The sequence below is a fragment of the Armigeres subalbatus genome, chromosome 3 (assembly GCF_024139115.2).
Source record: "Armigeres subalbatus isolate Guangzhou_Male chromosome 3, GZ_Asu_2, whole genome shotgun sequence".
In the NCBI taxonomy this organism is placed as follows: Eukaryota; Metazoa; Arthropoda; class Insecta; order Diptera; family Culicidae; genus Armigeres; species Armigeres subalbatus.
The window spans coordinates 110334076-110354213 of NC_085141.1; the positions used below are offsets into that span (position 1 = coordinate 110334076).

General features: G+C 36.5%; 1 protein-coding gene and 1 long non-coding RNA gene across 2 annotated transcripts in view; one reads left to right on the plus strand and one right to left on the minus strand.

Moving 5' to 3' along the window:
* LOC134221876 (uncharacterized) overlaps nt 1–20138 on the plus strand; it is a 47992-nt gene that overhangs the window by 26617 nt on the left and 1237 nt on the right. The window contains exons 7-10 of the mRNA XM_062701046.1: nt 6213–6583; nt 6653–6905; nt 7198–7324; nt 7388–7543. Coding sequence (XP_062557030.1) covers nt 6213–6583; nt 6653–6905; nt 7198–7324; nt 7388–7543 — 907 coding nt within the window. The remainder of the gene's footprint in view (nt 1–6212; nt 6584–6652; nt 6906–7197; nt 7325–7387; nt 7544–20138) is intronic.
* Nucleotides 15354–16442, minus strand: LOC134224463 (uncharacterized). Its single transcript, XR_009982947.1, has 3 exons — nt 16151–16442; nt 16015–16090; nt 15354–15946 (listed from the first exon to the last, which is right to left on the minus strand). It is a non-coding gene; the product is annotated as an uncharacterized LOC134224463 (long non-coding RNA).

Consider the following 20138-nt stretch of genomic DNA (forward strand, 5'->3'; position numbering starts at 1 on the left):
TTGCTTGAACACTTTTTTCTCCTTAACTTAAACCTTAACCTTAAAAATTCGGTGAAGCCTGTAGTAAAAAATATAAATCACCTGTATTCTATATAGGGACACGGCAGGTATTTCCGTCCATCGTCGTAGGGGCTATAACCAACGAAAGCAACGTACATTTGCTAGAACTCCACTATAGCAGAACGTTTCTCCTGAGCTTACGATTTGGTACGTATGAGTTTTACAAAAAAGCGTCTCTTTTATTGGTTTTCGAGACTATGACGAACAGACGAAAATACCTGCCGTGTCCCTACCATGGCTTGAAACCACAACGATCATAGCTAGCCATGACGAAACTATCATAATAAGGTACCGTTCATAAATTATGATCACTTCAATTTTCGGGTTCATCCTAAATCTAGGTTGTAACAGATTTCTCTACAATGCAGAATTTATAGATAAGCGATTTCAATACACCCAGGTTTTTTTTTACGCGGTTGGTGTTCATTAATTTTTCGGTCAACTCAAACTTTTAGAGCTTTTTAAATACCACCTGATTTTTCTTTGATTTTTTGTGAATTTTTTCATGGGGTTAACTCATTGTTTCATTGACGCTGAAGGTCTTAAACGACTAAAACCAAACCGTGTAAAAAAAAACCTGGGTGTATAAGGTTTTCAAAAAGAATCAACGCAACTCATGGGAGACCCATTATTCTATTTGTGTCTTGATAAAATGCATGCTAAATAGCATGCTTTTTACTTTTTTTTCCTAAATTCGTTATATGTGGTAATTTATGAACAAATGTTAAAATTTTGTTTTAAAATGATGAAAAATCGCATTTTATTCAAATAGCTCAGAATCTAATTTGCGGACGTTTGCGGACGGGTTTTCACGTGGAATGCTTAGTCCATATCTTGAAGTTACACCCAAGTGATTTATCTTTGCCGGATCTTGCCGTATAGATTATCTTTTCCTCTGAAGAAAAACATAAAAAATAGAAAAAATAGTGATTTTCAAGTGGTCATCACCTGAAACATAAAATTTATAATTTGACATGAAACATGAACAAAATGGAGACATACAACTATAATCTACTCATTGTGTACTAATAATAGCTTGTTGATAACATTTATGTTGTGTAAAAATCAGATTTTCCAAATACTCCACAAATAAAGTAGATAAAATCCAATTCAATACCTCATTTTTGAGCCCTAATTATATTTTTTTACAAAGTTTTGGGTCACTTCTGAAACAGCCATAGTATGCAGAATGTTTTTAAGTATCTAAAAAAAATATAAGAATGTATAAATGTTGAAAATTTTTTTTTGGGTTTTGTCCACGAATTTGTTCTAGTTACTCTTCTGTGCGACGTTTGGATTCACTGAATAAAGGAACAATAGATACAAACTGGTTCTTTGTCTCGCCTTCTTCAACACGTGTTGGAATGCACCATATGATTCTGTAGCATTTTTAGTTATAACTTAAATTCTTATACTTCAAAAGTGAAAAAGATAGTGAGATGATGCTAGTAAAAAAATGTAATTGATACCCCAAAATCCGTTTTCATCAAATTAAAAAAAAAGACAATTATTACAAAATATTTTAGTATATTCATTTCCCGGGAAATTCGGAAAACTGATACATATATCCCGGGAATCGGGAATCCCGGGAAATATGATTTCCCGGGAAATCGTTTCCGGGAATGAAAGCCCTAGTCTCCAGGCCTCCTATCAAAAGTTCATTTTTGAAGCGAACATATAGCCTTTACGTATACATACTTAGTATACGAGAAAGGCAAAAAGAAAAAAGGAGGAAGAAGGAAGCAGGATGAAGGAAGAAGAAAGAAGAAAGAAGGAAGGAGAAAGAAGGAAGAAAGAAGAAGGAAGAAATAAGAAGGAAGAAGGAAGAATAAAGAAGGGAGGAAGGAAGGAAGGAAGAAGGAAGAAAGGAAGAAGGAAGAAAGAAGAAGGAAGAAGGAAGAAAGAAGAAGTGAGAAGAGAGGAGAAAGAAGGAAGAAGAAAGAAGGATGAAGGCAGAAGTAATAAGGAAGAAGGAAGAAAGCAGAAGGAAGAAGGAAGAAAGATGAGGGAAGAAGGAAGAAGGCTGAGGGAAGGAGCAAGAAAGAAGAAGGAAATTGGAAGAAACAAGAAGGAAGAAGGCTGAGGGAAGGAGCAAGAAAGAAGAAAAAAGAGGAAGAAGGAAGAAAGAAGAAGGAAAAAGGAAAGAGGAAGGAATAAATAAGAAGGAAGAAGGCAGAAGGAAAAAGGAAGAAGGTAGAAGGGAAAAAAAGCAAATAAGGAAAAATGAAGAAGAAAGAAGGAGAAAGAAAGAAGGAATAATTGAGAATGAAGAAGAAAAAAGGAAGAAACAAGAAGAAAGAAAGAAGCAACAAGAAAGAAAGAAAAAGAAAGAAGGATAAACGAAGAAGAAAGAAGAAAGGAAGAAGAAAAAAAAGAAAAAGAAAAAGAAAGTAGAAAGAAGAGGAGGAAGAAAAGAAAAGAAGAAGAAAGAAAGAAAAAAAGGAAGAAGGAAGAAGGAAGAAGGAAGAAGAAAGAAGGAATAAAGAAGAAGGAAGAAGGAAGAAGAAAGAAGGAATAAAGAAGAAGGAAGAAGGAAGAACAAAGAAAGAAGAAAGAAGAAGAATGAAGGCAGAAAGAAGGAGAAGAATGCAAGGAAGAAGGGATAAGGTGAAAAATGAACTTCTCATTTTTCACTTTTTGCTTCTGACACCCTTGAAACAAGGCCTCGTAAATTGGTTATTCTAATTTACCATTTATGCAAATGTTTTGGTTACGTTAAAAGTAAAACAATTATGTTGCGACCAGACATATGTGCTATTTAAATCTAGAGTTCTAGAGTTCTAGAGTTAAAAAAACGGATTTGTTTAACTTCTGTCGTGGCTGACGCCAAATTCTTAATGAACATTACCAGAACTCTGGCACCGCCAGTGGGAATGATATTCCTGCATCGTGTCGTACCGGTTCACATTAAACACGTTTAGAAAAGTAAAATTATTTATCATTTACTGGCATTACGTAGATAGTTTATTGAAATTAATAGTTTCATGTCCAATCGAGGAAATTGAGTTAGAAGTACCCAAAGGGTGTCCACAGTTAAATTGCATCACTTAGATCTACTCTTCAAAAATAAATGTCTCAATCGATTGCCATGGAATTTTAGGGAATGAAATACAATATGTATAAATTTCATGTCCGTTTAGTTAATCATCTCGTTTCCTTTAACACATCCGAATGCATTCGTACCAACTTGTACCGACCTGAACCAACATTTTTCTGCTTTCAACCTTTCCTGTAGTTTTATTGTCTCAACCCTTTTTAGCTTTATCAATATTAATGTCAACCTTCCCTTGAAAAATTTAAAACAAACAATCAAAAAAGTGTTGCTTAGTGATCCTGAAAACAATTCCAAAAATTGTCCAAAATCAGGACAAATATCAGTCCAAAACATAGTTTTTATGATTTTAATTCGAATTTAATCTCCCCCTGACACGCCAAACGTTTTTATAAAAGTTGATTTTCAATAAAGCCCTGAACGCAATGGAACGGAATGTCGACGGTAGCGACAGGATTTGACATTCAGCGTTTTTTTTTAATTCGTGCTTCATTCCAACCCAGTATCTTCAAACTGACCGCAATTTCGGTGTGATGGGGAGTAATTTGCATTAATTTTGATTCTTCCTTACCAAAAGCTGAAAAACTTGTATACAATACCTTATATAGGGACCGTTTTCAATTTGGGCTCAACTCATTATGTAAACATTGTTTTATAGATTCGGCAGAACGCAAATGTTTTTCTCCAAAACTAATCCTCTTATTTGATAGAGGAAAGCTTATTCTGTCATACATAGCTTGGATTTCTCAGGAAATACTTGCTTTAGCAAGATATCGTTGTTGATTTTTACAAAATCATCATGTACGCCCAAATCGAAAATCGATCCCAATATATGCTTTTAAGAAAAAAGTACGGGCATTTGGATGTATTGACTTATATATTGGTTTAGAGACTTTTTTTTGGCGAGTAGTCCTAAGTAGGGTAACGGCTGTATTTTGGACCGGGCTCTTATTTTGGACCACCTAGCTGAATTTTGTATTTATATCACACAAAACTAAATAAAACGTGCAATATTTAAATTTTATTGCACAAAGAAACTATCCATAAGGTATTCCCTACATTTGTTTCTTATAAAATATTGCAATTATTAAGAATATTTTCACGTATTTACCCATGCCGGCTGGATTAGACCAAAAATAAGACGACATTGTAAAATTGAAGTCAACTTTCAAAAGCTGTAAGTTTATTTGTACATAGATTTAAACCACGTGAATGATGTTGTTGACTCATTAAAACCTAATTGAAGCAGTTCCATATCTCGAACGAAACATTGTAAGTTTAAAAACAGTATTCTGAGGCATGTCCAAAATAGGTTCATTTTTTATTGAACCTAACATATTTTCGACATATCTTCTTTTTAAGTTCTAGATTTCTTAAACTTTTGTTTTTAGCAACCATTTGTTTCTCTAGTATCAAACCATTCATAAATTACTGTTCATACCGCATTTATAAATTACCGTTTATTGATGTAAGCCCTAGAAAATGTCTATTAACCCAACATGTAACTGCTTTTATTATTTCCGTACGAAAATACTGCCTATGATCGCATATCAGTCCCACCTTTGCTGTAATTCCTATCCATATTTGTCCCATAATATGCGATTGTGAGCAGAATAGTTGAGAAATCTCTACGACAAGAACCAATCTTTGCTATAGCTCTCCGTCCGTGCTATTTGCCAATGCAACAGAGTTCCGCGTTCTACGATTATGTTTCGTTTTGAAAAAGACTATGCAATGAGCAAGGAAGAACCAGGCAATCCACTACTATCATTGGCGCAAATGGAACAGATCTAACAAACTACATAAAAATATGCAGGGTATGTATGCAGGTGTATACATCACGGCAATGGGCCACAAGTTTGTTTTGCTTTGATGATGCTGTACCGAGTGGTACTGACATTGAAATTAGTTTCAATACCCTAAGCTTGTAGATATTGTTCTAAGCTTTGAATGCCTATAAAAATGTATTGCTTCACAAGGACTTTCAGGATGAAAACGCCGAAAATGCTGGAGATCGCTAATTTAATCCAATAGTAACATAACTTTGCAAGCAATACAAAATTGTTCGAGTGGTCCAAAATATGTCCAACAGGTGGTCCAAAATAAAAACAGGTGGTCCAAAATTAAATCTTACATATCTTCAGAATTTATGGTAGTTTGATTCTTTCAGTGGGATTTACAACATTTTTACCTACAAATCCTACTTAGCATTCACCACTTTTTAGTTGCATAGGGAATTGATCAAGTATTATTACAAAATCTAACTTTTATTTGACAAAATTGTTCGGCCATCTCCTAAAGTGGTCCAAAATACCTCCCTTACCCTAATTCAATTTAACTGTGGACAACCCTTCATTCATTCAAATCGTTTGTGTACGCACGCACACACTACACGTTCAATATCTACAGAAGCATCAGTAATTCCATGGTAGAACCCCAAATTTATATCCCCGCCGGCAATATTGATATCATCTTGCAAATAAGCCTTAGTGTGAAACTTGCCGATGATAATTGCATACCATTACGACTAGCACATGTTTTGGCTTACCATGCACACTGGAGAAATATTATGCATTTCATTTGCTCATTTGGGTTGAACAAAAGAAACATATATTGAGTTTTTCACAATTCATCAGATGTAGCGTATTTTTCTGAATGCTAAAGAAATTTTAACGATTAAATATTACAATTCGTCCCTTGCAGTCAAAGGACGTCAGTTTTATACAAGAATAAATGATATTTCTCAAACAGAGCGTGTTTGATATTAAACATCAAATTTTGTTTTATTAATATTAGAAAAATGTAAAAAGGGGTAATTCGATAATCTGGAAATAATTTTTATTGCTATTTTTGTATTCCAGCTGATGTTATAATTTACGATTGACTAATTCGGAGAGAAGGTTGCATTTTGCAACTTGTTGTGTTGATAACTGAATACGATTACACATATCATGCATGGCCGCACGCTACTCGGCGCCCATTGGTAGGATAATTTCAATTGATTTCGCAATTTTATCATAATTATATGACTGTGGTATTGTCTTATAATAGTGAGTATAATATCACAAACCGCACACTTCAGCTTGAGTTGAATCAGCAGGATGTTGCTAACACTGCTCACGTTATTCGTTTGTCTGCTTATCCTGCTTCTTGTAATCGTGAACTTTGTGCACACTGTGCAAACCAAGTATGAATTCGCGGAAAAACTACCAACCGTGACACGTGCTGGTGAGTCGGTGGTGAAATTATTGTGGCGTCTGCTGTGGGCCTCGGATGTGTACAAATTCAGCCGAGTTGTAGAATCGTTCTCGCTACCGCATCGATTGTGGAAACTATGGCTCGGTCCAGTGGTGTTCATAGGAGTTTCGCATCCAGATCTGGTGCAAATTGTTCTGACACATCCGGATTGTTTGCAGAAGCCCTTCTTCTACCAATTCATAAGGATCAAGAAAGGTTTGCTGTTCGCTGAAGGTATGGTTTTGAGCAGGATTTTTGTGAAGCCCACTGATGCTGTTTGATTTTCTGTTCTCGTCGAAACAGCGGAGCTGTGGAAACGGCACCGGAAAGCGTTGAATTCTTCGTTCAATTTGAAGATACTTCACAGTTTTATTCCGATATTCGAGAAGTGCTGTCATAGGATGGTCAGTGATTTGAATCGATTCAGCGACGGTGAAACATTTGATGTGATGCCTTTTACAGCGAGGTGCACGCTAGAAATGGTTTTTGAAACGAGCTTGGGGAGTGGATGTTTACCGCCGACTGAAAGTGATTGCCTTATTCGACATATTAAGAGGTAAATTAAAAACGCAGTGAATTTCCAAATTTCTGTGCTACAATGTAGGGTTTCAGGCAGATATTCCCGGCAGGCTATTGCGCTTCGCCTTACCCTTCTAAAGTCGTAAATGCATTTTTAAATTCAATACCAACTAGCTTCATAATAAAATTTTTAAGTGAGCACATTTGATTACGTAGGAGTCTTGGCAAAATAATGTTTCTGTATTTGATTTTTGAGAAACCTTGTCGGGAATACCATCCGTAACCCTATTCAGCAATGTGACTTGATTTTAAATTGGTCTTTGTCTTAGATTTTTCAATATAGCTTCAAGTCGGTTTTTGAACATCCATCTACATTATGAGCCTATATTTCAACTGACTCAGAGATCGAAAAAGGAAACAGAATCTTTGAAGTATTGCAACAACGTTGTCCGACAAGTGGGTTCCAAAATAAGGGTGTTTTAGGGATTATTCACTTAAACATTGAGCTCACATTTTTAGCTATTATCTGAGAAAAGACAGAAATCTTCTGAATCCAGCGAGAAGTTGAACGATACCGACGGAAAACCGCGGATTTTTGTGGACCAGTTGCTGAAGCTGGACAGTTCATTCAGTGAAACGGATATTATTCACAATATTTTCACTATGATAATCGCGGTAAGTATTAGTTGACTTAGAGATTGCTGTGTGCTTGGAGATGTCCCCCTCTTTCAAAACATTCAACTTTATACAAACTAGCAAAACACCTTCAGGTTTATTTCATGCCAACATCAAACTATGCGAAGAAGATTTGATGATTTTAAATTTAATTTCAATCACAGGTCTTGTATATATTGAAGATTTAATCCATTTTTCCAATTTCCTGTGTATTACAACATGGGTTAAAACCCTATGGCCAAAATTTTTAGAAGAAAATGTTTATTAAACAAAATTTCGGAAGCGCCGTTGAATAGAATTTATTCGAAATTCAAGGGAAGTCTGCAAAGCCTTCAACTAAAAATCCGGAAACTATTTGAGAGTTTTTAGAAGGTGTAGGCGATTCATCGACTTTCAGTGGGAAAAGGCATGTAGGGACACGGCAGGTATTTTCGTCTGTTCGTCATAGTCTCGAAAACCAATAAAAGAGACGCTTTTTTGTAAAACTCATACGTACCAAATCGTAAGCTCAGGAGAAACGTTCTGCTATAGTGGAGTTCTAGCAAAAGTACGTTGCTTTCGTTGGTTTTAGCCCCTACGACGATGGACGGAAATACCTGCCGTGTCCCTATATTGACTTCGATAGCATTTTGTTTAATAGAATGTTATAATAGTAAACAGTACCAGACAAAGGTCGGAGTGGTCTGTGCAGTGTATAGAGGTCTTCTCCATTCAGCACGGTCCATGGCTGCACGTTGCCAATCACGCAGTCTGCGGAGGGTCCGCAAATCGTCCTCCACCTGATCGATCCACCTTGCTCTCGTCGGATCGTTGTCGAAAACCATTTTCACTGGATTACTGTCCGACATTCTGGCTACGTGTCCAGCCCACGGCAGTCGTCGGATTTTTGCGGCGTTAACAGTGGATGGTTCTCCCAACAGCTGATGCAACTCGTGGTTCATTCGCCTCCTCCACGTACCGTCCGCCATCTGCACCCCACCATAGATGGTACGCAGCACTTTCCTTTTGAAAACTCCCAGTGCACGTTGATCCTCCACGAGTATCTTTTAGGTTTCGTGTCCGTAGAGAACTACCGGTCGATAACTCCGAAGCTTTGTTATCATGGAATAAACGGGTATGACCAATGGGTAGACCAATTGGCCACCTATTCAGTTCCCGGTGTCAAATATAGTAGTTTCTGTTAGACTTTCTTTTGATTTGTTAAACGGAGCAGTTTATTGGATCCGATCAGGATTTGATTTACGGTTGTTATATCAAGTGTATGACGTGCGCAAGATAATAAGTTGAATAATTAAGTTCCGAACAAGCTGCCCTGTTTCCTTTTGTTGTCAGCTAAGGCAACATGATCCAGTTAGGGTTTAGATTTTCTCAATAGAAGTGTGATTACCGATACACACGGAAAAAATGTTTGGTGTAATTAAAAAAAGTGAATTAACGGATATAGGAATGATTTTCAGTAAGCAGTCTGAAACTCTACAATTCACGGATGAGAAACGGTTGTTCCATAATTAACAGTTTAAAAGTTTCAATTTTTTAAACTAGAGTAACTGTAACCATAGAAATAAAAAGAAATTTAGTTGGTTTATTATTATTTTTGTGATTTTTTTTAGAAGTGCACGCTGGCGATAGCAAAAAAATCGATGTAATTGGTGCTTTATTTCATTGTTTATTTCAACTCATCTTGGAGATGAATTCACATACAGTACAATGCAATATTTCTCCTATGTGTTATAATTTCAGTGATGTCATCTTCAAACAAAATGTTTCAGAGTCTTCTTCTGGCTTACAATAGCTTTATTTATCAAAAAACGCAGTCGCATTGTTCCTTGTATCTTTACGGGTGGTCACTTAAAAACGGGAATTTCAATACTTCAATACTTTTCTATGAGAACATTATTTTTTTCAGAGAAATATTTCCTTATGTAAATGAATCCTTAGAATATTCAAAAAATTGTCGTCCACACACTTCTACTCCAACATGTTCAGTTGTTTTAAACATGCTGTCAAAACAAAAAGGATGATTTTCAAACGAACAAAGATCGTGGGAAAAGTACAAGGAAAGCCATTTTGAACGTAAAAATGATTCGAAAACTGTTAAAGGATTATCAGTAGACCGAGCTCCATTGTATTCAAAGGAGATTGGAAGGCCAAAGACACGAAGTAGCTTATCAATGGGATCATAAGCATCATCCGGAGATGGACGCCGTCCATAGGTCATGTGATACCTGCAAGATTAAACTACACCACAATGCGGACCACGGACCACATGCTATTATTCATTATTCTAAGTTTAAATACAAAGGCCAACTCTTTATATAACGTGTATCAGATTGAACTGTACTCCTTTGTGGTTTTCTTCCCGAGCCATTCTTTTCATTCCCTCTATTTAGTGGCCACCCGTTAGTTTAGTGAAATGGAATAATGCTATAAAAGAAAATTCCTACAACACCGCGTGAATTACAATAATTGCAATCGATTAACAATATTTCGATTAGGTGAATATTGTTCATGGCTAATGTTGTTAAGACTCGAAAAAAAATGGAGTTGTTTTTGAATGTTTTTGATCTATCATATAGAGAAATATGTGGATGCTATGTAAAAATTCAACAAAAAGAGTTTGATTGGCGTAGCTGTGGATGGACCACAGTTCTGCGTGAAAAGACGCCCACAAGGAGAATGGTGCTATTGTGGATAGGAAAGATCACAATTCTGCGTGGTGGGACGCCCGCAATCAATAAATTTTTCTTCTGCGTTGGTGGGACGCCCGCAAGAAAAATGGTCTTATTGTGGATCGTAACAATCATAATTCTGCGTTGTGGGACGCCCACATTCAGTAGTTGCTTCCTCTGCATTGGTGAGACGCCCGCATGAATAACTGTGTTATTGTGAATTAAAATGATCACAACTCTGCGTAGTGGGACACCCGCAATTCATCCGCGTTGATGGGACGCCCGCAAGCGAAATGGTGTTATTGTGGATCGTAAAGATCACCCGCAAGAAGAATGGTGTTATTGTGGATCGTAATGATCACAATTCTGCGTGGTGGGACGCCCGCATTTAAGAGTTTCTTCCACTGCGTTGGTGGGATGCCCGCACGAAAAATGGTTTTATTGTAAATCCAGAAGGTCAAAAGTGTTCAAAAAGTTTGATTTCGTTGAGAATATATATGCCCCACTATTAAAAAGCTGTTTATCGATACAAAGCTGTTTATCGATACCGGTCCGGTTACGGTTTCTGGTTTCATGTTGCTGGTTGTTTGACATATACAGATACACAGTTCAATAGACGTATGCTCAAAGTAGAGGTGGAAGTAGTAGTAGTGATGATTTGTATGAGCGTGGTTTTTCATATTTAGGTTTGGCACTCTTAATGGTATAACCAAAGTGTTTTGCGATTACTGCCGGAAGTGATTATTTGATGCAATATGGCCTTGTATCATAGTGGAAGAGTAATCCCATTGTATTTTATATGTCGGAATTGTTTTTTTCCTTTACGTATAAGATGCCGGCCATTTTTTTTTAGAGAAAAAGGGAAATGTGTAGCATTGGACAGGCCTATAAACATGAACAAACCTAATATTCCTACATATGCTCTTCAGTCAGATGACAGATCACAGCAGCCATCGTACGAGATACACTTTTACAGTCAGTCAATTCTAGTGAGCCGCGAGTGTAAGCAATGCAAACATGATGGTTGATTGTTAAGAGCAATGATGAATTGCACACTTTCTAATAAGAATGGACAATCTTTATTTATTTATTTATTTCGTCAACCGACGTAGCCTAGTACATTTGCAATATGTATAATGTATTCTAGCAAATATTTCAAGTTCAAGATCTACTCATTATCTTTCGAATAAGAGGTTAAGATTAGACCTATGCGCCGGTCATGTAATCGGCGGCGGCGTCACGGCGGCGCGCCGTTGGATTTTATCGGCGGTGTGAACCGGCGTGTATGAAAAAATCAATGGCTAAAAAAATCAATTTAAACGCGGATTTTTGAATTCACGCGGTTTTGATTCGCACGGTACGAATCGCCCGTATAAAAATCGAAGAATAAAATTGTAATATTCTATTTTTGCCGATCATCAAATAGCACATTCCATAGTAAATTACCAGCGACACTAATAAGTACCTGATCTAAAATGTTATTTAAATTAAAACTATTTCATTATTCTCTGATTTTGATTAATCAAAATTTAACAACGAATCCTGCTTCACTTTTCGTAACCCTTGAGCAGTATTGAGAATTAGACTTCGGTGTCATAGAACTAATTTGTTAATATTTTTTCCAAAAGTTTTTCCAATTCAGGATTTTGGTAAACTTCAGTCGATTTACTTCTCAATATATCTAAATTTCAGAAAAAATAACTAACTATTATTCTTTGAGTTACACATACAATTGGGCATGGTTTGAGCGGCTGCATATCTAGTATATTTAGATAATTTGCAGTGCTACTTCGTTCACCTCCTGTGACCCTTGGATCCTGGAACGACATTCATGATGGAATCCACTAATGACAACTACAATGGACAGTTTACTCCCCACATCGCGTTCATGTATGCACAAATCTCAATAGATGATCAACATAACTTAAATGAGCTCGGCTGAGTAAGACTGGGGCACGATGACCGAATAAATTGAATATTTTCTTCAAAAGATGGTAAAATATGCCAAAAAAGTTCTTGGTGGAGTTCCTGAAGGATTTTTTTTTGGGCACGCAGGCAGTTATAGATATTTTATAATTTTGCCCGGTACCACCGACTTCAAAACTAGTTCACATTAGGGAACCGAAGGAATTCCCGCAGAAAAATCAGTAAATTTCAAAAAAATGTTCTAGGGAATTCCTAGAAGAATTTCCGAATGGTTTCCAAAAGCAATTTCCGAAGACATTCCCGAAAAAATCAAAAGAAATGGAGAATGTTGTGACGGAATTATTGGGGGCCTTTCACAAATTACGTAACGTTGAATGGGGAGGGAGGGGGTCAAGCCGAGCGTTACGATCCATACAAAAAAATGAACCTTCCATACAAAAAGTGTTACGAGGGAGAGGGTGGTGGTCCAAATTTAGCGTTACGTAATTTTAGAAAGAACCCTTGAGGAAAATGTCCAAGAACTTCTTCCTAAAGCTACCGAAGAATTTTCAAAGGATTACCCGTAGTAGCTCTGAAAGAATTCCTATGGGAATTTGAAGATAAGTTGTCAAAAAACTTTCTAAGGAACCTCTAGGGGAATTTCTAAAAAAAATCGAACGTTTTTTTTTAAATCCGAAGGAATTCATAAAATAATCCTCCGTATTAACTTCCGAATAAATTCCAAAGCAAACTTTTAAAGACTATATTTCCATTTCCATATTTCCGATGGAATCTGTGAATGAAATTCTGAAGGAATGTTTAGAGGAATTCTAAAATATTTTCTGTCGAAATTTACGAATGATTTTCGGAAGGTAGGGGGAATGACGGCTTTGGCAGGTTTTGTTCTATTATTGGCAGGGGTTTTTTATGACTGACTAGGCTCAAATTTGGCCTAAACATTCTTTGCATATCAAAGAATATTGTGGCCAAATTTCATAAAATTTGGTTGACAAAACCCCTGCCAATAATAGAACAAAACCTGCCAAAGCCGTCTTTCCCCCTATATCCGAAAGAATTTCCAAGGGAATTGGGTTGTTTAGGGGTAACAATGTTTTTACATATTCTGAATCTGCAGGGAAAACTTGAAACAAGCGGGGAAGCTCACTAAACTAACTTTGCTTCCGCGCCAGGCAGCGAAGCTGCCGCAAAGCCGCGATGTAACAAATGCCCGATGAGACTCTGATAGGTTCACTTCCGAAACACACAAGCCACTAACAACCCATTAAAGAACCAACACTTTCCGAAATTATTGCTAGGAATTCATAGAATAAAAATTTAACGACCGAAATAAATTTAAAATGATAACAGGAACCAGTTTATTTAGCCACTACTAGTTGCTTTTTCGCCTGAATTTATTCAACCCTTCTCCTAGTATTAGGCTGACCAGATCATTTCGGTAATAAAACGGGACAAACGCACTTACAAAACGGGATATATCAATGGGATATTTATGGGCTTCATTTTCCGTGTCAGAAGTTAGAGAAAAATTTACACACAGTTTTTATTTCTGCAGCATGAAAAACTGATATCCCGGCAAAAATGACGTTTGTTAGCTGATTTTCGGCAAACTGATTGCTGATTTTCAGCAACTTAGACAGAAATCTCAGGAAAAAAAAGGTTTACTGGGCCACGCCTGTGCGAATCTCGGTAAAAGTTGAACATTATACTGAGCAGGGTTGTAAATATTCGGATGAAGGTGATGTTTTTTATATCATTTTTTTTTAAATTTTATTCCTGCTTTGAAATCGATCTCACATTTCCGGAGAGGCAGAAAAGTAAACAACAGTACTCATATCACCCACTTCGCCGCGAAGATAAAATTTACCACAGCAAAATGTACACATTCACCCAGCAAGTTGAAAAAAAAAAATCAACACGTATTTAAATGGGCCACTGTCAGAGCGACTTGTGAGTGGCTGAATGCGAAATTGAATGGTCGGTGTGGGAAATTATTTTTTGGCTGCACCCAGTCGCACTATCCACGGCGGCGATGAAGGCGACTGCAGATTATACTGAGATCCATGTTTTTCACTGCATTGACTGTGAAATATTGCTACCCTGATGTTGAGATCCCGGTAAAAAAAATTAAGTGTGTAGAGTGAATCATTCATCAACATAACCTTCTATTGCATTAAGTTAGTTATAGAAAAATACTAAATCACAATTTTACTATTCAAAGGGACGCGGACAAAAGCACAAAGGAACAAAAAATTACGCATTTTTTTAAATATAAAAAAACAGATGAGGAATTTTGAAATTTTATTTTAATCCACTCTTAAACATGCGTTAAGAATTTTATTACTGACCAATATCAAAAACTTTTCCAAATCTAAACAATTGAAAATAACAAAAAAATAGTTAAAGTACCCTGCCTAAAGGCTGGTTTACAGTTCGGAAAACGTGTCAAGAGATTTGGTCCCTCATGTATTTTCAAAGAATTTCGGTTTCTGTGCCCAAATCCCGTGAATCCCGCCCTTTTAAAAATGCATGGAGGACCAAATCACGTGAAACGTTTTCCGCACTGTAAATTAGCCTTAAAGCCGGTCTGGGCATTGGAGAGATAAGCAGAAAGAGCAGAAGCAGCTGGTTTACAGCTCGGTTTGAAACTGCCGTAAACTCGATTTTGTTCAGCTAATTTATAAATTATTTTTTATGTCGTCGTTCTTTTACAGTAAATAATTTTGAAACATTCAGAATTATGCAGAAAGATTTTGAATGATTCTTAATGTTTCGAAAAGAATCAAACGATTGAAAAATATGTGGTAAAGCAGATTTAAAAAAAAAAAAGAATATTTAGCCTACTTCGCAAAAATGAACTTAATATGGAAATGAAAATGAACTTAATATGGAAATTAGAATGTCTGTCCCTGCGCTAAGCAGAAAAAAGTTATTGAAATGAAACTGTATGTTGTCATTAACTGTTAAAAATCCTAAGAAAAGTCGATCCATGCTAAATACATAACGGCATAGATAGGCTTCTGTATTTGGTTTGAGATTCCTGATCAAAATATTTAATTTATTTGAATATTATTTTGGAGCAGTTTGGAAAAATCAATGAAAAAACGGGACAAATGGAGGATTTTCTAGATTACGACGGGACAGCACAATAAGGTCTAAAAAACGGGACTGTCCCGTTAAATACGGTACGTATGGTCAGCCTACCTAGTATACTAGTACTTCGATCTTGCATAAGGCATTTATTCCTATTAGACTCTTAATCTAGTACATCACCTGGTCTTAGGTTGCAGTGTGACGTCATACGATCGAAGAAACGGGCGGCTGGGAAGATGCTGACGATGACGTTGCGTACCGGTACGATGCGACCCGATGAATTTAACGCCAAAAGCTTCTTGGCACGCTTTTCCACCCCACTAGGTGTATGCTGGCAGCGGGTGGTTTTCTCGGCCTGAATTACCGTACTTGGCCGTGATACTGTACGACAACCAGCTTGATGGGGTCGATGGGAAATCACCTCGTGTGCTTTGGTCTCACCTGGAGTGGAAATTATCCGCCGGTGGTAGCGATAACGGGGAAATACTTCTCACTGCTTGTTCGCTCCTGGTCTAGTGTCCGGATGACAAATGGACGGGTTTCAGACCGATCTATATCACGGGAACTATTTCGAGGTTGGATTTCACGATGTTGGACCCGGGCGCTATTATATGACGGGATTGCGCCCCTGTAGTTCTCTCCGGTTGGTGTGTCGGTGTTCTTGCCGGAGGGCGTTCTAGGGCTTAAGCCCGACCCGGCGACCTTCGTTTGAAGGAATCTTCAAACGTAGAATACAATTCGTTATACAATGTAACTTGTTATATGATAGGCGAATAACTCAATTACCTGATTAACGGTTTTTTAATCGTTCATATAACCGAAAATAGTATATTTTCCTAACGGAATACTGCGAGCGACGACCCTAGTTAAGGAACTTATTAAGTTAGAGTTACAATTTTGATTTTAATTGTTTTTCACTCACTTTACAACTTAGTGACTACTTCACGTGCTCGCTTACAATTCTTTCCTTTGTTCACAATCGCTTCTATAGGTTTTCTAATCACACCGACCACAGCTTTCTGTAAGAATGGCTAAACCGGACTGAGATCGATGCTAGCATTTCATTTCTCTACCTCCTGATTTTTGGAAGGAATCTTTTGTTAATCGGACGCGGCGACGTGTTGGTTTTTCATTGGTTGCTTGTGAGCTCCTATGAAACTGCATGAATTTTTTTATAGCTCACAGCTATTCGCTACCAAAGAATACGAGGGGACTTGTTTCATTTGTCCAGTATATTTGAATTCAATTTTCTTTTTTTTTCGTGATTATTCATTAAGATTTTTTTTTGATAGCTAATAATATTGTAACATCGTTACAAACTGAGCCTAACCCCAATTTTTCAGATTTTTTTGAGCCCCGGAACTATTTTTAATTTTCATTTTAAATTTATATGGGATTCAAAATTTGTTCTTATGCTGCATGGGCCAACTGAATGTTGGTGTCATTCTATCGATTTCTTATTGTTTGCTGTATAAAAATGTAAATAAAAGGTTCTTAAACAAAATAAAAATATGTTGGAGATCAGCAAAGCATGCTCTTTATTTTAAACTGTAAAAAATCATATTTTTCTTTGCTAAACAACCCAATTACGAAAGAATTCCTGAAGGATTTTATGAAGCAATTCCTTAAGCAATTTCCTACGAAATTTTCAACAGAATTTCCGAAAGAACGAAACTTAACGAATTTTCTAAGGTTCTTTTTAACAAAGGAATACGTGGAGGAAAATCTGACGTAATTTCTGATGAAAATTTTAAGGAATATCCGAAAGAATTTCTGAAGAACTTTCTGGAATTCGTTTCAGAAGAAGTTTTTGTAGAACTTTTTGAGGCAATTTTCTAGGGCAGCGGTTCTCAACCTGGGGTACATGTACCCCGGGGGGGTACCTTCGCTGGCCTCGAACGAAAATGCGTAATGGCGAATGCATTACAATTCCAGTAAAAACTTAAAGTTTGAAAATTTCTTGTTCCAAAAAAAAAAAAAAGGCAAAACGTCGAATGATCAAATTTAAATCTTCAATATAATCTACCTGATCGAGACAAAATATTGAATAATATGCTTCAAAACTAAAATCAAGAATCTAAAGGTTCGGAAGCATCCAGTTGAGAGACATGAAGGCCTTTTTCCGAAAAGCTCAGTAGTTTCGTTGCAAGAAGCTTGGAAGCCTCCTTTCAATAGGCTCCTTCCGAAGCAGCTCGTAAGCCTCTTTTCGAAAAGCTTGAAAGTTTCCTGCCAATAGGCTTGGAAGCCTCCTACAAATAGGCTCGGAAACCTCCTGCTCGGCAGTTCAAGACGTTTAGAAGTCTCCGTTCAAGATGCTAGGAAACTTCGTTTCAAGAATTTTTCAGGAATTCTTCTTTCAAGGGGCTTGGAAGCCTCCTTTCAAGAGGCTCAGAAGCTTCCTTTCAAGTCGCTCGGATTTTTTTTCATAAGGCCTTCCTTCAAGATCCTTTCAAAATGCTGCGAAGTCTCCTTTCAAGAGGCTCAAAAGACTCTCTTCTAGAGACTCGAAGGTCCCTAGCAAGTCTTGTGGGAACCCAAGTGTTCATTTTTAATATATCTTATGAAATACGCTAGGGGTTTGTTTGAAGGGGTACCTTTCAAGAAAAAGGTTGAGATCCGCTGTTCTAGGGAATCCTGGACGAATCTTCAAAGGAATCTCTGGAGGAAATTGAGAATAAATTACTGGGAAAAATTCCAAAGGAATTCTTGAAGAAACTAAGGAATTACTTTAGAAATACCAGTTGGCATTTTTTCTGAAATTTTATTAGGAATTTCCTCGTAATTCCCTTTGAGAATTCCTTCGGAAATTCCATCATGAAATCCTTCAAAAATACCTTTTTCGATCCCTCTAGAAATTCTTTTAGGAATTCTTCATGGAAGTATTTTACCTTCAAAAACTCAAAAGTTAGTTTAGGAATTATTTTCGAAAATCCATTTGGGATTGCCTTCAAAAATTTATTTGGAAATTTCTGCATTAACCCAACACAAATGTTTTAAATAACGCCTACATTTTTGTATTCGGAAAATCCTCTAGAACTTTATTTCTTAAATAATCAAGAAAATACCGCCCGGAATTCCTTCGGATATTCCTCCAGGGACTTCTTTAAAAGATTATTCGAAAAACCTCCGAGATTTCCTGCGGAGATTTCTCCAAGTTTTTTATTTCGGGAGATCTTCTAGAAAATCCTTTGAAATTTATTAAAAATGAAGTTGTTTGCGATGTAGTTACTTATTGAATTTGAAAAAAAAACCCAAAAAACAACAAACACTAAAAGACTTTCGGGAAGATGAAGGCATTTTCGAAGAAATTCCTGCAGGAAGTTCCGGAAGAATTCCCGGAGAATGTTTTAAATGAATTGCTGGAAGAAGTTCTGAAGAAATTCCTTAGGCAAATTTTGAATGTAGTCCTTGTGGATATCTAGAAGATTTTCTTTCCAGCGATTCATGAAATAATTGCTGAAACAATTTCAAAAGGAAAAATTTTCGGAGAAATTCTCAAAAAAACGAACGGAATTTTTTAAGGAATCCCTTAAGAAATTTCCGCAGGAATTGCTAAAGAAACTACCAAAGAAATTCTTCAAGGAGTCTCCGAAGGAGAATATAAAAATTCAAGCATTCCTTAAACAGTTTCCGAACAAAAAAATCGTAGAGGATTTTCTGAAGAAATCCGTAATGAAAATTCTTAAGGAATTTTCGGAGAAATTTTGTAAGGAATATCCAAAGGAATACCCAAACAAATTTAAGGAAGAATTCCTAAAATAATCTTCTAAGGGTTTTCAAAAGAAACTTTCCGGAGGAATATCTGGGGGAATTATTAAATACATTTCTTGATTTATTTCCGATTCCGACTTAATTTCTGAAGGAATTCATAGATGAATGTTTAAACGATACTTCTTCGAATATTCTCAGAAATTCCAGGAATTTCACAATAAGGCTTTTACAATACAGTATTAAATAATTTCAAGAAATAAAAATTAATTTTTTGTAATGTTTGAAAATACCTGGCGTTTTAACTAAACAATTTGACTAAATATTACGCAGCGAGGCGACAACGCCCTAGTTTTGGGTGTGAATAAGAAAATAAGCAGCGTTTTTAACTGGAGCTCGTAATATTTGCTCATTAATATTTGATTTGCTGATGCTCAGCAAGTGGTTTTGTCAGTTATATTTAGAAATTGATTATAAAATATAAATTACTTACTCGGGAGTCGAAACAAAAAAATCGGTAAAGCATTCACAGTTGGGAGTTAATTAGTTTGCTAAATCAGTTTGCCTTACAAGCCAACTGTCTTAATAGCACAAATCTAAAAACAAAGAAAACAGAAACTATAAAACAAAACAAAATTGTCAAAATAACTAATGTGCACCTTAACTTGAAATTTCTAAACTGAAATAATTTTCCTGTACAATGCCAGATCCTTTAAGAATGGGGACGCTTCGGTCATGCACCCAGGCCCCACAAAAGCTAAACCACAACAAATCCATTTTGCGAGTCACCTACAAGTTTAGGTGCCCGACTGAATGAAGCCTTGGCTTAACGCATTCCAAATATCAGTTTAACAATTTATGTATTATTATAATACATACAAGTTCAAACTCTCAAACTAATCAACCAACCTATTAATTAAACAAGACAATGTACGTCACTTCACCGACTTATGTAGAGACACCATCGTTTGAGGTAGATTTGAAATTGAATTTAGACGAGATCCACCTTAACAACATTTATGAACTGCCATAAGACTAGTTTAGTACTATTCCAATTAAATCCAGCACGCTGTATTTCTTCACAGATACGTATTTGGATATCAAGTATTAGGCCGTTTTCAGTGTTTCGTGCTTGACTCGACTCGACTTAAGGCAATTGACTTTTTTTTATTGCGATTAGTCATCGGCGTGGCAAAATTATG